This window comes from Pantherophis guttatus, chromosome 7 (assembly GCF_059756535.1).
Source record: "Pantherophis guttatus breed Tessera chromosome 7, ASM5975653v1, whole genome shotgun sequence".
Classification (NCBI taxonomy): Eukaryota; Metazoa; Chordata; class Lepidosauria; order Squamata; family Colubridae; genus Pantherophis; species Pantherophis guttatus.
In genome coordinates, this window is record NC_142069.1 from 22,474,821 (window position 1) to 22,489,829 (window position 15,009).

At 46.3% G+C, this 15,009-nt stretch overlaps 1 protein-coding gene across 2 annotated transcripts in view; it reads right to left on the reverse strand.

Moving 5' to 3' along the window:
• AKR1D1 (aldo-keto reductase family 1 member D1) overlaps window positions 1-15,009 on the reverse strand; it is a 77,492-nt gene that overhangs the window by 46,462 nt on the left and 16,021 nt on the right. The window contains exon 1 of one of the 2 annotated variants that reach the window (XM_034402821.3): window positions 14,476-14,734. The exons of the other annotated variant lie outside the window; for it this stretch is intronic. Within the exon in view, the coding sequence (XP_034258712.1) occupies window positions 14,476-14,571 (96 nt within the window). The 5' untranslated portion in view covers window positions 14,572-14,734. Of the gene's footprint in view, window positions 1-14,475; window positions 14,735-15,009 lie in introns of those variants that run through there. 2 annotated transcript variants of the gene reach the window in all.

Below are 15,009 nucleotides of genomic sequence, written 5' to 3' on the forward strand. Positions count from 1 at the left end.
TCTCAGGGGCCATGACGTTTCAGAGTGGGAGAGCCAGGACAGAAAAGGCTCTTCTTCTGGACCCTGTCAATCAAACTTCCTTGGCCAACAGAGTCCATAGCATGACACTTCTGCCATCACAAGTGGGGTAGGACAATCTCATTGGGATGAGATGGCCTCTCAGATAGCCTGGTCCCAGGCCATGAAGGGCTTTAAAAGTGCTAACTAACACCTTGAATTGGACCCGGAAGCAAATTAGGAGGTATATTCAGTGTACTCACACTGATTTGGGATATGCAGCAGTGATGAGATTCAAAGTTTTTCCCTACTGGTTCTGTGGGTGTGGCTTGGTCGGCATGGCTTGGTGGGGTGGGTCATGTGGGTGTGACTGAGTGGGCGTGGCCAACTTGATGTCACTCACGGCAAAGTGGGACAGCACCATTCCACCAAGCCACGCCCACAGAACCAACAGAAAAGTTCGGGCAAGTCTACTAGCGTTCAATGTGGCTGCTTGTCGCCTCCTTCTCATGTTTCCTCTGTGTGTATGAACGCGAGAAGGGCTCATACACACAGAGCAAACATGAGAAGGAGGCAAGAAGCAGCCACGTTGAATGCTACGGCAGAGAGAAGCCAAACTTTTCTCCCTCCTTTCACAGCGGAGCTGCTCTCTTTATGGTCGTCATCCCCCCCCGGCCCCCTCCCTCCCGGGGGTCAAAATACCTTAAAGGGACTGACTGTGGTGGCTGCCTTCTGAGCAGCTCCGCTGTGAATGCAGGGAGAAAAGTTCTGATTCTCTCTGCCGCAGCATTTAACTTGGCTGCTTCGCACCTCTTTCTCATGTTTGCTCTGTGTATATGTGTCCAAGAAGGAGGCGAGAAGCAGCCATGTTGAATGTTGTGGCAGAGAGAAGCCAAACTTTTCTCCCTGAATTCACAGCGGAGCTGCTCAGAAGGCAGCCGAAAATGGCCGCTGATGACTGGAGGCTTCTCGGCGTGAAAGGCAGGCGAGCCTGGGGGTGGGGCGAGTGATCGAGCATCGAGTGGCCAAGCAAGCATTGAATGGGCGGGCGGGGTGAGTGAACAGTGACCAGGTGACCAGGTGGGGAGTGGGGCCAGCCAGAGGTCACTACTGGTTCGGCGACTGAGGCCAAATTTCCCCTACCAGTTTTCCCGAACCGGTGCAAATGGTGAATACCACCTCTGATGTGCAGAGAGTAAGGATGGCAACTTAACAGAACCATTCAAGAATCAATACCAATCAATTAAGTCTTGGGGAAGTAAGAAACCATTAAGAAGCAACTCAGGCAAAACTTTACAGATTTACTGGAATTCAAGAATGAAGGAAAGTACAACATAGTCATACTTACAGGAATCTGTCATTATAACCTGTATCAATAAAGTGTTATTCTGGTCTTCCTGTGGATTTGATTTCTGATCTGATCTCCCTAATAGGTCTATTTAATCAGTTTAACAAATAGCAATTAAAATTTAATAATTAGCAATTAAAATTGAATTGCCAAAGGAGATGAATTATTGATCACAATTCTTGGGAGATGGGCCTTTTATTTAGAATTTGTCTTCCCTTCATTTCAGTATTATTTCAATCTTGCATAAAACTGGAAAAAGTGAGCTAGAGCAGCTTAGCACTATTGCACAAACTTGAGACCATGGATGCCTTGGTGACTCCCGCATCAATCTGTTGTTTACATTGAAAAATAACAGTCTCCATCTGGACATTTCCCTGCAATTCCCTTGACCAAGATCAAGTGTATGCATTTACGCACAAATTACTATAGTAGAATTGGCTTTTAGTTAAGCCTAAATCTTGCTGCTAATTGCTTATAAAACATAGTTGATGTGTTAGTAAGATATTTGAACCCAACCATGAGCAAATCATGATTTAGTACAAAGCATTGTGCAATCATGCTGCAACATAATAGGGCTTCCTCAAGTTTAACTTAGCATGTATGAACCCCTATGCTTTATAAACCATGATTTATGATTTATCAGAAAGCTTAGTCAGTAAATCAGAATTAACCAAACCGCAGCTTTGCATGATGTGTGAATGAGAGTGTAACCATCAAGAAAGTTTTCATCAACTTTTCGATGGCCCGAAGGAGAGGATAACGCCCGATATTTAGCACATGTTATCAAGAGACACAATAACATCCTGTCCTTCATCCTGCAATGGATAAACAACGGCTAAAATGATGGTGATCAAGAGACATGGGCAGAGATACGTGGCCTCTTCTGGCTACTGATTTTGGCCCTTAGTTCAAGGAGCTCCAAGAGCTGAGGTGAATGGGAGTCTGGTTTTTTTTTGTTTTAGAAATATTCCTCTGAAAGCAAGAGGCTGTAACACATTTATTTGCCTTTTATATTTGCTCACTGCAGCAATACAATAGGCAGGCAGGGAGCAGACTTAGAAACCTTGAGGTTAGAAAGTCATATTCTTCCTCTGGAGCCTGAACTTCTTTTGATTTAGCAGCAGAGAATCTTTACAAAAGGCAGCCAGAGTCCACATTTCTGAAAAGTCTGGCTGCAGATACCAAAGGACTCATCCAGGTTTTGTGTAGATTATCTTCCTAGTTTATGTTGATGTTATTACACAAGTCCTAAACTATAGGATAGGGTAGGAATGGCCAACTCCTGCAGTTGTTGTTCATTGGCAATAGACTAAACAGATATTGGCTCATTCATATCCTGCAATAAACTCAGAGGGTTTGTTTTTTTTAGCTTTGATATGTAGTAGTAAGTCATCCATGCAAGGTTATTAACAAATCAAGGTTAAGCAAATAATGGTTACAGACAATGGGCAGATCCAACCACTGTTTTGACTTCAGCCATTCTTCGTCTCAGAGAAGTTCCCGTTACTCTCCTGCTAGTAAAATTAGGACAACTTAAAATGATTTCTCATTCATTTAAACTCATCCGGTGAGATAACATCCGAATTGTTAAGGTCTCCAGCAAAGGTTCTTTCTCAATCATTCAGCCTCTATTTCTATTTCTTTGTTTCTTTTTCTTAATAACAGAAATGCCAAGGAGTAAGCCTATAACCTTCAGTTATTCAAACCTGTTTCTTGTTGTGAAATGTAACATTGAGAAATAGTAAATGATTCTCTAATACACAGGTGTCAAACTCGTGGCGTCACGTTGCTGTCATGTGACATTCTGCAACTTTTTTCCATTTGCGGAGCTGGGGTGGGCGTGGCCTGCGTGTGATGCATCCGGCCCGCGGGCCACCAGTCTGACACCCCTGCTCTAATAGCATTCTGGTTGTTATCATTTCTTTAAAAGCAACTTATAAGTTATTTGTGATGAGCAGTTTCCAGCTTTTTTTTTTTAAAGACTACTTTCTTAAGTTAAACTTTTAAAATGCTCAGCCAAAAGCATGTTGAATTGACTGCCATTACTTAAAGGTTGTGATAGGAAAAGCAAGAGCACCAACTTCATCAGCCTATGCCCAGGCAGTTGGTTGAAGGCAAGTAGTTGTAACTGTTGTTAAGTGCAACAGAGCCTTGGTAGTACAGTGGTTTAATGCACCCTGTAATTAACATAGCTGCCTGCAATTTCTGCAGGTTTGAATCTTACCAGGCTCAAGGTTGACTCAGCCTTCCATCCTTTCTAAGGTAGGTTAAATAAGGACCCAGTTTGTGGGGGCAATAAGCTGACTTTGTATAAATATACAAAAGTATGAAGGCTATTGCTTAACGCATTGTAAGCCGCCCTGAGTCTCCGGAGAAGGGCGGCATATCAATCAAATTAAAAAAAAAACAAAAACCTGGCACTAAGTATCTGGATCAGGGGTGAAATCCAGCAGGTTCTAACAGGTTCTGGAGAACCGGTAGCGGAAATTTTGAGTAATTCGGAGAACCGGCAAATACCACCTCTGGCTGGCCCCATAGTGGGGTGGGAATGGAGATTTTGCAATATCTTTCTCCCGGGAGGGGAGGGAATGGAGATTTTGCAGTATCCTTCCCCTGGAGTGGGGTGGGAATGGAGATTTTGCAATATCCTTCCCCTGCCATGCTCACCAAGCCATGACAGAACCGGTAGGGAAAAAAATTGAATTTCACCCCTGACCTGGATCATAATTATGTAACTGCACAGGTCCTGGGTTGAAGCTTAACACCTCAAAAACCAAGATTATGGTTATCAGCAAACAACCCATTAATTTATCACCGATAAATTCTGAATGAATACCACTAGAAAAAGTTGAAAGGATCTAATTTACATGAAAGCTGGGGCATGACCACTGAACTAAAGACAAGGATAGAGAAAGCTCAAACAGCATTCTTCAACATGAAAAAGGTCTTCTGCAGTCACAACTTAGCCTAAAATTGAAAATCGGGTTGTCAGATGTTACATCTTTTCTATCCTGCTTTATGGAGTGGAGAGCTGGTCTCTGACAGAAAGCCACTTGATGAGACTAGAAGCATTTGAAATGTGGATTTACAGACAACTGTTGCGTATAAGCTGGGTTGACAAAATCAGAAATGAGGAGGTGATAAGCTGCCTGGGAAAGCCAAGGGAAATCATCAAAACCATTAAAAAGCAAAAGTTTCGAACATGTGATGCAACACCTGGAAAAATATGGCATCCTTCACTTAATCCTCCAAGAAAAGATTGAAGGCAAATGAGGTCCAGGCAGAAGAAGAACATCATGGCTTCAAAATCTAAGGGACTGGTTTGGACAAAACTCAGCAGCACTTTTTCATGTGGCTGTTGATAAAAATAGGATCGCCAACATGATTGCCAACGTCCAATGACAGATATAGCACAAGAAGAAGAAGGAGTGCTGGGATGGCCAGAACTTCAAGAACTAGTGGTAAGTACTATTAGGTTGATGCCATTTTAACTTTAAATGAATTGTTGAGCAAGTGGTCATTAATTGAGGACTTCCTATATCCAATAATGTGAAATCCAAAGCTGAGCTATGGAACTATCTCTCAGATCAGGATGTATAACCATATGAAATTCAATGTTAACTAATTAATGATAAAACTAATCACAGGCCAATTGAGAGACCCATTCAGTTACCATGAATTCCTTCCAGTTTTTGACTAAGTATTTTATGTTCTGTTCTGTTATTTATTTATTAATCAAAGTTATGCACCTTCCATCTCACTGTTGAAGTTAAGCAACTAAGCAGCCCATCACATAATACAGAGAGATACTCAAGATGTATTGGTAGAAACTGAGAGGTTGCAATTACATTGAAAGAACTAAAACCAAAAGGATTTTAATAACACATTATTATTATTATTATTATTATTATTATTATTTATTTATTATTATTTATTATTATTATTTATTGAATTTGTATACCACCCTACTCCCGAAGGACTCAGGGCGGTGAACAGCCAAATAAAATACATATAGTACAAATGTTAAAAAACCATTAAAATACAATTAAATAATTGGCCAGGAAAACGAATTTAAAACACCCCAAATTCATAAGACAAATTTAAAATTTTAAAATTTTAAAATTTTTTAAAAACAATTTAAAAGAGAGGTTAGGCCAGGCCGGCCTGCTGGAATAGAAATGTTTTTAATGGCACGGTGGAAAGCGCACAGATCCGTGATCCTCCGTATCTCCGGGGGAGCTCGTTCCAGATGGTGGGTGCCCCCACAGAGAAGGCTCTCCCCCTGGGGGCCACCAGTCGACACTGTTTGGCCGACGGCACCCTGAGGAGCCCCTCTCTATGGGAGCGTACTGGTCGGTGAGAGGCTATTGGTGGCAGAAGGCGGTCTCGTAGATACCCCGGTCCTAAGCCATGGAGCGCTCTAAAGGTGGTAATCAAAACCTTAAAGCGCACCCGGAAGACCACCGGGAGCCAGTGCAGCTCGCGCAGGAGGGGGGTCACATGGGAGCGCCACGTCACTCCCATAACCACCCGCGTGGCTGCATTCTGGACCAACTGGAGCCTCCGGGTGTTCCTAAAGGGGAGCCCCATGTAGAGAGCATTGCAGTAGTCCAGGTGGGAAGTGATGAGGGCATGAGTGACTGTATTTAACAAGTCCCGATCCAGAAAGGGACGCAACTGGCGAATCAGGCGAACCTGATAAAATGCCCTCCTGGCCACAGCCATCAAGTGCTCTTCTAAAGACAGCTGTGAGTCCAGGAGGACCCCCAAGTTGCAAGCCCTCTCCATGGGGGCCAACAACTTGCCCCCAATAGTCAGTGATGGCACCAACTGACTATATCGGGATGTCGGAAACCACAGCCACTCGGTCTTGGATGGGTTGAGTCTCTTCCTCCCCATCCAGATCCGTACAGCCTCCAGGCGCCGGGACATCACTTCAAGGGCATCATTGGGGTGGTCCAGGGTGGAGATGTACAGCTGGGTGTCATCAGCGTACTGGTGGTACTTCACCCCAAAACCACGGATGATCTCACCCAGCGGCTTCGCATAAATGTTGAACAGAAGGGGTGAGACGACTGACCCTTGTGGCACTCCACATACAAGGGGCCTCAGGGTCGACCTCTGCCCCCCTGCCAACACTGACTGTGACCAGTCGGAGAGGAAGGAGGAGAACCACTGCAACACGGTGCCTCCCACCCCAACTCTTCCAGCCAGTGCAGCATGATACCATGATCAATGGTATCAAAAGCCACTGAGAGGTCTAATAGGACCAGGACAGAGGAACAACCCCTGTCCCGAACCCTCCAGAGATCATCAACCAATGCGACCAATGCCGTTTCCGTGCTGTACCCAGGCCTGAAGCCCAACTGGAAGGGATCCAGATAAGCCGATTCATCCAGGTACTGAGGGAACTGTCGTGCTACCACACTCTCAACAACCTGGATAGCTCTGCAGACAAGGCACTGTAATTTAACATAGCTGCCTGCAATTAAAGTAAGTTCAAATCTTGCCAGGCTCAAGGTTGACTCAGCCTTCCATCCTTTCTAAGGTAGGTAAATTGAGGACCCAGTTTGTGGGGGCAATAAGCTGACTTTGTATAAAATATACAAAAGTATGAAGGCTATTGCTTAACGCACTGTAAGCCGCCTTGAGTCTCCAGAGAAGACTCAAGACAGGCATATAAATCAAATTAAAAAAAAAAACCTTCGCAACAAAGCGAAGGTTGGAGACTGGATGGTAATTAGCCAATACTGCTGGGTCGAGGGAAGGCTTCTTGAGGAGAGATCTCACCACCGCCTCTTTCAAGGCAGTGGGAAAGACACCCTCACTCAAAGAAGCATTTATAATCCCCTGAAGCCAGCCTCGTGTAACCTCCCGAGAGGCCAGCACTAACCAGGAGGGACACGGGTCCAATAAACATGTGGCAATATTCAGTCTACTCAGTATCCTATCCATGTCTTCGGGAGTCACAGAATCAAACTCTTCAGATAATATTCTCAAGACCTGCCTCCATCCTCCCCCCTGAATCTACCCCATCAGAGTCCAGATGTTCCAGAATCTGAGCGATTTTATCATACAGATACTGTACAAAGTCCTCGGCTCTACCCTCCAAGGGATTCTCCCGCGCTTCCTGAAGGAGCAGGGAGCGGGTTACCCTAAACAGGGTGGCCGGGCGGTTATCTGATGACGCAATAAGAGTGGAAAAATAGTTACATTTTGCTGCTTTTATCGCCACAAGGTAAGTCTTAATATGAGACCTTACCAGTGTTCGGTCAGATTCAGACCGACTGGCCCTCCAACCGCTCTCCAGGCGTCTTTTCCAGTGCTTCATCTCCCTCAGCTCCTCGGTGAACCAAGGAGCCAAGCGAGATCGGCACTGAGTCAGAGGCCGCAAAGGCACAACCTGATCCAAAGCTCCAGTGGCCGCCCTATCCCAGGCGGCCACCAGGTCTTCGGTCGAGCCGTGAGCCAGAGCCTCAGGAAACGGCCCAAGCTCTGTCTGGAACCGATCCAGGTCCATCAGGCGCCTGGGGCGGAACCACCTCATCAGTTCCGCCTCCCTGCGGCGGGGTGTAGCAGTTCGAAAGTCAAGGCGAAGGAGGGAATGATCAGACCATGACAAGGGTTCAGTCACTATATCCCCAATATTGAGATCATTCAACCACTGACCAGAGACAAAAACCAAGTCAGAGTGTTTTCCCCCGTGTGAGTAGGGCCATGCACTAACTGGGTCAGGTCCATAGCCGTCATGGAAGCCATGAACTCCCGCGCTGCCTCAGACGCTTCACCGATGGATGGCAGGTTAAAATCCCCCATGACCATAAGCCTCGGGGTATCAACCGCCCCCCCGGCTATAACGTTGAGCAGTTCGGGCAGGGCCGCTGCCACGTGGCAGGGAGCCATGTACGTGATCAGCAAGCCCACCTGTACCCCATGACCCCACATGTGCTATTACCATATATTTTATTTAAAAAACACAAGCTTTCTTGAGCCAGTTCATCAGGTGCATGGTTAAACTGACAAAGGATTTGAAATGGGATGATATTGATTATACAAGTCACAATATATGTGAGACACATCACAAGTATTTTATCAAGTGCCCACAATGCTTATAAGCATTTGAAAGAGGAAGGGAATTGTCTCTTCTGAATTTATTTATTTTTTGGACTGTGAGGGGAGAGCCTTCTGAGTGGAAGAATGTACATACTGTTCTTAAAATGGTACAAAGGATAAATTTATCTCCCTTCAAACTCAGCAGAAAGAATTCTCTGCCGTCAGATGATACAATACCTTTATTTTATACACTTAAAATCAGAGCTCCTCATGCTGGACTGCAAGCATTCTAACAACCACTAGCTGGCAGTAACGAATGTGTTTTGTGTGCCACCTACAGACAGTTGGGAATCTTGCCACCCAGATCTGGCAGGTAGCCTAATACATAGCGGCATTTCCCCCCCCCCTCTTTTAATGCTCCTTTTCCATTAAAAAGTAATATGATGGTAACCAACACATCCTTGCAAGCAGTTAAAATATGTCCATTTTTCCTCCTCTCTAATAAATAAGCCTCTTCCTTGTATATTGTTAGAGGAAAGTTTATCTGTCAAGAAAAAAAAGAATCTGTTCTAGATTTTTCTCTCACACGTGCTGTTTTTCTTCAGGCAAGACCAGAGGTGGTATTCAGCCAGTTTGGACTGGTTCACCTGAATCGGAAGCGGGAAGACCCAGCTCTATGCCATCCTGTTTAGGCACATTTTTGAGGCCGGGCACATGTGGGGAAGGCGCTTGCGTGAGCAAAGCACATGCACGGAAGGCTGGGAGCATGTGCAGAAGGCAGGCATGTGCGTGAACTGGGTGCATGCATGCATGAAGTGAACGCGAGCGCCCGGGGCGAACCAGTAGTAAAATAATGTGAAACCCACTGCTGGGCAAGACTCCTTCTTTCTCATTGATCTAGAGAGACAGAGGATCATGGGAAGACAGTGTTGTGACCGAGGCCCAAGTAGTGATTACCAAACACAATTCAGTCCTCAACAAACTTATTTGATTAAAACAGCTGAGAATTAATTCATTCTCAGCTTAGTCCAAAACAAAATTCTTAATGACCAGTCTGTCGGCCTTATTACCAATCTTTGATGTCTTTGGCAACCGGCCAAAGAGTTTTCTTGGCAAAAACCCCACAAAGTTCAAGAGACGCAGACAAGAAGCACTGGAATCAACGTTGCTTTTCTACAAAGAACCCAACGGCTCATTGCTGCTCTTTTAAGCCTTATGGGAGTGGCCAATCATCTTCTGGCCTTACTCCCAAGTCGTCCTTTTTTCTTCAGCTGCTCTTGCCATCTGGCAGCTCTTCGCATGTATGCACTAGGAATAGGCTCCTCCTGTTCCTCTGCCTCTCTGCTGTCCACCTCTGGAAGCTCTGGAGTCCGTGCATCGCCACCAGATGGCCCCGGCCCCATCCCTGCCTCTGATGCAGGGCCCTCATCCGGGCCTTTCCCTGACTCCAGGACTGGCCCATTGTCCTCCCCAGCCTCCTCACTCTCCGACTCTGCTGCCAGGTCCACAGGCTGCTGGTGTTCTGCCCCAGCTTCGGACACCAAACAATGCAGCACACACAAAGTCCGTACAAACCTTAGTTTACTAATTAAGGACTACTAATGAGCTTTCTTAGTAGTTGTTCAAATACAAGTACAGTTTAAATCAGTCTTTTCTGAACAAGGGCTGTTAATTTAACTTCATTAACTGATGACACTCAGCTGTACATCTCCACCCCAGACCACCCCAACGATGCCCTTGATGTGATGTCTCGCTGCCTGGAGGCCGTGCAGGTCTGGATGGGGAGAAATAGGCTCAGACTCAACCCTTCCAAGACCGAGTGGCTGTGGCTTCCGGCGTCTCGATATAGTCAGCTGGTGCCATCGCTGACTATTGGGGGTGAATCGCTGCCCCCCACAGAGAGGGCTCGCAATCTGGGTGTCCTTCTGGATACACGGCTGTCTTTTGAACAGCATATGACGGCCGTGGCCAGGGGGGCTTTTTATCAGGTTCACCTGATTCGCCAGTTGCAGCCCTTTCTGGATCGGGATGCCTTGCGCACGGTCACTCATGCCCTTGTCACCTCCTGGCTGGACTATTGTAATGCTCTCTACATGGGGCTCCCCTTGAAGAGCACTCGGAGGCTCCAACTGGTCCAGAATGCAGCCACGCGGGTGATTATGGGCGCAACCTGTTGTGCCCACATGACACCCCTCCTGAGCGAGCTGCACTGGCTCCCAGTGGTCTTCCAGGTGCAATTCAAGGTGTTGGTTACCACCTTTAAAGTGCTCCATGGCATAGGACCCGGGTACCTTCGAGACCGGCTTCTGCCACCGGTAGCCTCCCACCGGCCAGTTCGCTCCCACAGAGAGGGTCTCCTCAGGGTGCATTGGCCAAGTTATGTCAGCTGGCGACACCCAGGGGGAGGGCCTTCTCTGTGGGAGCCCCAGCCCTGTGGAATGAACTGTCCCTGGAAATGTGTAAGATCTCCGACCTCAGGGTATTTCGCTGTGCCCTTAAGACCCTGCTATTCTGCCAGGCCGGGCTATCAATGTAATGATTTTAAATTAGATGTTTTAAATTTTGGGGGGTTTTAATATTGAGCCGAAATTATTCAATAATTTTAAATTATTTTAATTGTTGTTTGTCTTTGTGCTTTTAATAGGCTGTACACCACCCTGAGTCCTTCGGGACAAGAGCAGTATAGAAATATTATTATTATTATTATTATTATTATTATTATTATTATTATTATTATTAGCCAACAAAAATGCAAAGAATAATAACTCAATTCTGAGGCACAGTATTTCAGATAACTGTAATCTTACTGTGGTTGGCAGAATGCCCAGAAGCAATTTGCAGGAAAACTGACAAGAGAGAAACAAGAGCCGAATCAAACGTTTCTGGAATCAAGACACGAAGGAATCTGAACAAAGTTGTTTCCTGCAAATTGCATTAGTCGTCGTTCTTCCTTAAATAGGCTAGGGGAGTGGCCAATTAGCCCCAAGCCTTACTCTCAAGGAGACCTCCTCCTGAGGAGCCATTCCTACCTTTTAACAGCTCTGTGCGCTCCTCCATTAAGAAGAGGCTCCTCCTCTTCTTCCTCTTCACTTATGGGAGCTTCTGGAGGTTCTGAAGGCCCTGGCTGAATCCCTGCCTCTGGCACCACATCTTCTCCAGCCTCCTCATTGTCTGACTCGAGTGCCAGCTGCACAGGCTGCTGGCGCAGCACCACACCAGCCTCCTCGCTGTCGGAATCAGCTACTAACTGCACAGACCGCTGACGGGCCACAATAGACAGAAGAACTCAGACAACAGATTAAGGATTAGACTTTTCTGGATACAGGGCTTCCACCGAACTGACAGAGGACAAAAGCACATCTTCCTCTCTTTTTAATTTCATCTTGGATAGCCAAGAGGAAGAGTCAAGCCAAGAAGTTAAACATAAGGGCAACACATCTGGAAACCTCAAGATACATTGAACAGGGCTATTTGAAAAAGTGCAAGAAGGGGGGAGGGGGAGTAAAATAAAAATAGAAAAGAAATTTAAAAAGATACAAAAAAGCTTTTAGCTTTCTCTTCTATTTCTTTCTTCTTTTCCTCACTTTATATTAGTTTGTATTAGCTTTATCTTCTTTTTTTAAAAAAAAAAATTAATGCAATTTTAATCAAATTATATAGATATATTGGGCAAGTCTATCTTGGAGAGGTTTTCAAGATATACTGCCTTAAAACACCCATCGTTTTCATTCAAGTGTCTTCAGAAGTTTCTAATCTTAGAAAGTCTGGAGCTACATTTCTACAAAGTTCTGTAATCTGACGGCAGGAAAATCCAAGAAATCAATGAAGCCACCTGAGATCAAAAATAAACCTAGCAAGCCAATCTTAATCTGCTACTATCATGCGTTGGACTCTTTCGTGCCCAGCTAAACACAGTTATTCACCAAGGCTGCTAGACTCTTGGGAGATACCACATAAGGAATACAGATTGTCCCTCATCTCTTAACATGTAATTCAGTTCAGCAGAATCATGAGTCACAAGAGGCTGAGACAAGGAGGGATAAGAAATCCACAGGCACAAACTATATTTGAGTTTTATTTTATTTATTTTGCAGAGCTGTGAAAAGCTCTGTCCGGCTGCTGGGGTTATTGTTGTGAGATGGAAGAGAAATTGTTTAAAGCAACGCAAATCAACGAAAAAGACAAAGGTCTTTTCCCCCTTAATGTTCTAGAGCTCAACTAACGTTTCAGCCTGGCTCCAGATGTAACAAAAGCCCCCCTCACCCGCCTTTTGTTACAAGGAACGCCTTTCCAAGCATCACCTGAATGATGTAACCTTACGGGAAGACGAAGGGAGATGTAGGAACACAAAGGCAGACAGAGATGGCATCGGGGTCTGAAAAAGTAGGGAAGGCAAGCCAGAGTAGCTCCTATTAGGGATTGGTAGAGAAGGAATTCCCACCACCGAATTCCATCACTGACTTCTTTTTATTCCTGCCACTAGGAAAGCAAAAGAATAAAGCTTGCGTCCCTAAGTCTTACACCCTAGAGCTGGCTGGAAATGAGGGAGGGCACTAGAAGCCCCTCGCAACTGGAGAACACCAGAGGGGGGAGCTTTCTTCCCAAGCTCACTATTGTTCGGAGCCATCGCTCTCTGGACCACAGCAGAATGAGATGCAGCCATTACAAGCCCCACGGATGCCTGGAAGGAGGAGCAGGTCTTTTAAGGCCACGCTCTCATCAAGAGTAGCTAAAAGGAAGACTGAAACCCTAACTAGCAAACGCACAGCTCTTTCCACCACCAGCCTCCACCCCAAATTTGAGGGGGGGGGCATATTCAGCATGCATCCCTTCCCCCCTCCTTTCTTTTCATTAGCATCCTACGGAAGTGCCTTTCTTTCTTTCTTTCTTTCTTTCTTTCTTTCTTTCTTTCTTTCTTTCTTTCTTTTTCAAAGTCCACCGAACTCAATGGGAGTTTTGGGGAAGGCAAAACTTTCAACTTTAATGGCACCCTGGTAGACTTTTTGAGTCTTGAATCCAAACAGAGTGGTTTCAAAATACTGACACCCCCCCCCCACATTCACACACACACCCTTGAGAAAGGGGGCTTCTGTTCCGGGGTTCAGGCTAATTTGCCCGACCCATCTCCCTTTTCCAAAAAGAAAGAAAGAAAGAAAGAAAGAAAGAAAGAAAGAAAGAGGGAGGGAGGGAGGATGGAAGGATGGAAAGAAAGAAAGAAAGAAAGAAAGAAAGAAAGAAAGAAAGAGGGAGGGAGGGAGGGAAGGAAGGAAGGAAAGAAAGAAAGAAAGAAAGAAAGAGGGAGGGAGGGAGGATGGAAGGAAGGAAGGAAAGAAAGAAAGAAAGAAAGAAAGAGGGAGGATGGAAGGATGGATGGATGGATGGATGGAAAGAAAGAAAGAAAGAAAGAAAGAAAGAAAGAAAGAAAGAAAGAAAGAAAGAAAGAAAGAAAGAAAGAAAGAAAGAGGGAGGGAGGGAGGAAGGACGGATGTTCGGGTGCCTTCTCCAAAGAGCGAATAACCTTTCCGCCAAGAGGTCCCCTAAAACCCAGTCCAGAAAGGAGATGATGGTTTTTAGGGAAACCGCACCCGCGCTCCGTGACCCCCGAGATTCACACGAACAAAAACTCCCCCTTTTCACCAAGCGAACCGACTCAGAAACAACCCAACAACAACCAAACATAAAAAAAAGGCGCAGAGGTGAGGCGAGTTCAACGCCAGGCGCGCTTCCCACGAAAGGCGCGCTTCCCCGCCAGCGCCTGGACTCGCCAGGGATCCGCCGTCCGAGCTGCAACGAGGGAAGGTGGGGGGGGGACTCCGCTTTTGCGCAGCGGTTGTGGGTGACCTTATTTTACTCGCGCCCGCTGGACGGGCGGCTCCTTCTGAGCAGAGAGAGAGAGAGAGAGAGAGAGAGAGAAGTCCAGGCAGCTTTGAGGATGGAGACCGTCTCCACGTTTTAGGGGCGGAGGGGAAGCTGCATCTGAACCAACCCATACACGGGCAGAGTTTCTATTAGTTTATTTTATTTATTTTTTGGATGCAGGCGCATGCAAGCCAATTTGAAATCAAAGGTCGCTTTACCGTCTGGGGATCCGCGTAAGTCCCGAGTCCTATCACCGGGATGGCGTTGCCGTCGCTGAGCATCAAACGGTGGTTTTCGACGGTGAACTGAATCATGACGACGCGGCCGAGAGAACTTGCTGCGCTTTTGTGGCTTTATGAGTAGTGTGGCTTATTGGTATTATTTGCCTTCCAGCCTTGCCCGCAGCCAAACTCCCTCCAGGAAAACGGGCGTCTTTTGTGCTCGCCAACGTGCTCTGGGCCGCCGGCCGTTCCGTCGGGAGAGGGAGCAAGAGAGCAGGGGGAAAGCCTCCGTAAGCCTCTGCCGCTCCAGCACGCGCGCTGCCTCGGTTCAATAGCGGAGTTGGCGACGCGACAGCGCCGGGATTCCGTCGGCTGAAGTTATTGGTAGGCAGCCCCGTCCCCGCGGGACGGAAGGCTGCCCGCCTGAAATGGGGGGGGGGAGGAGGGGAGGGGGGGAAGGACGTTGCTAAAGGAGATGGCCAAAGCGCCGCTTTTTTCCTTTTCTTTTTTTTAACTAGATGCTAAGTGATC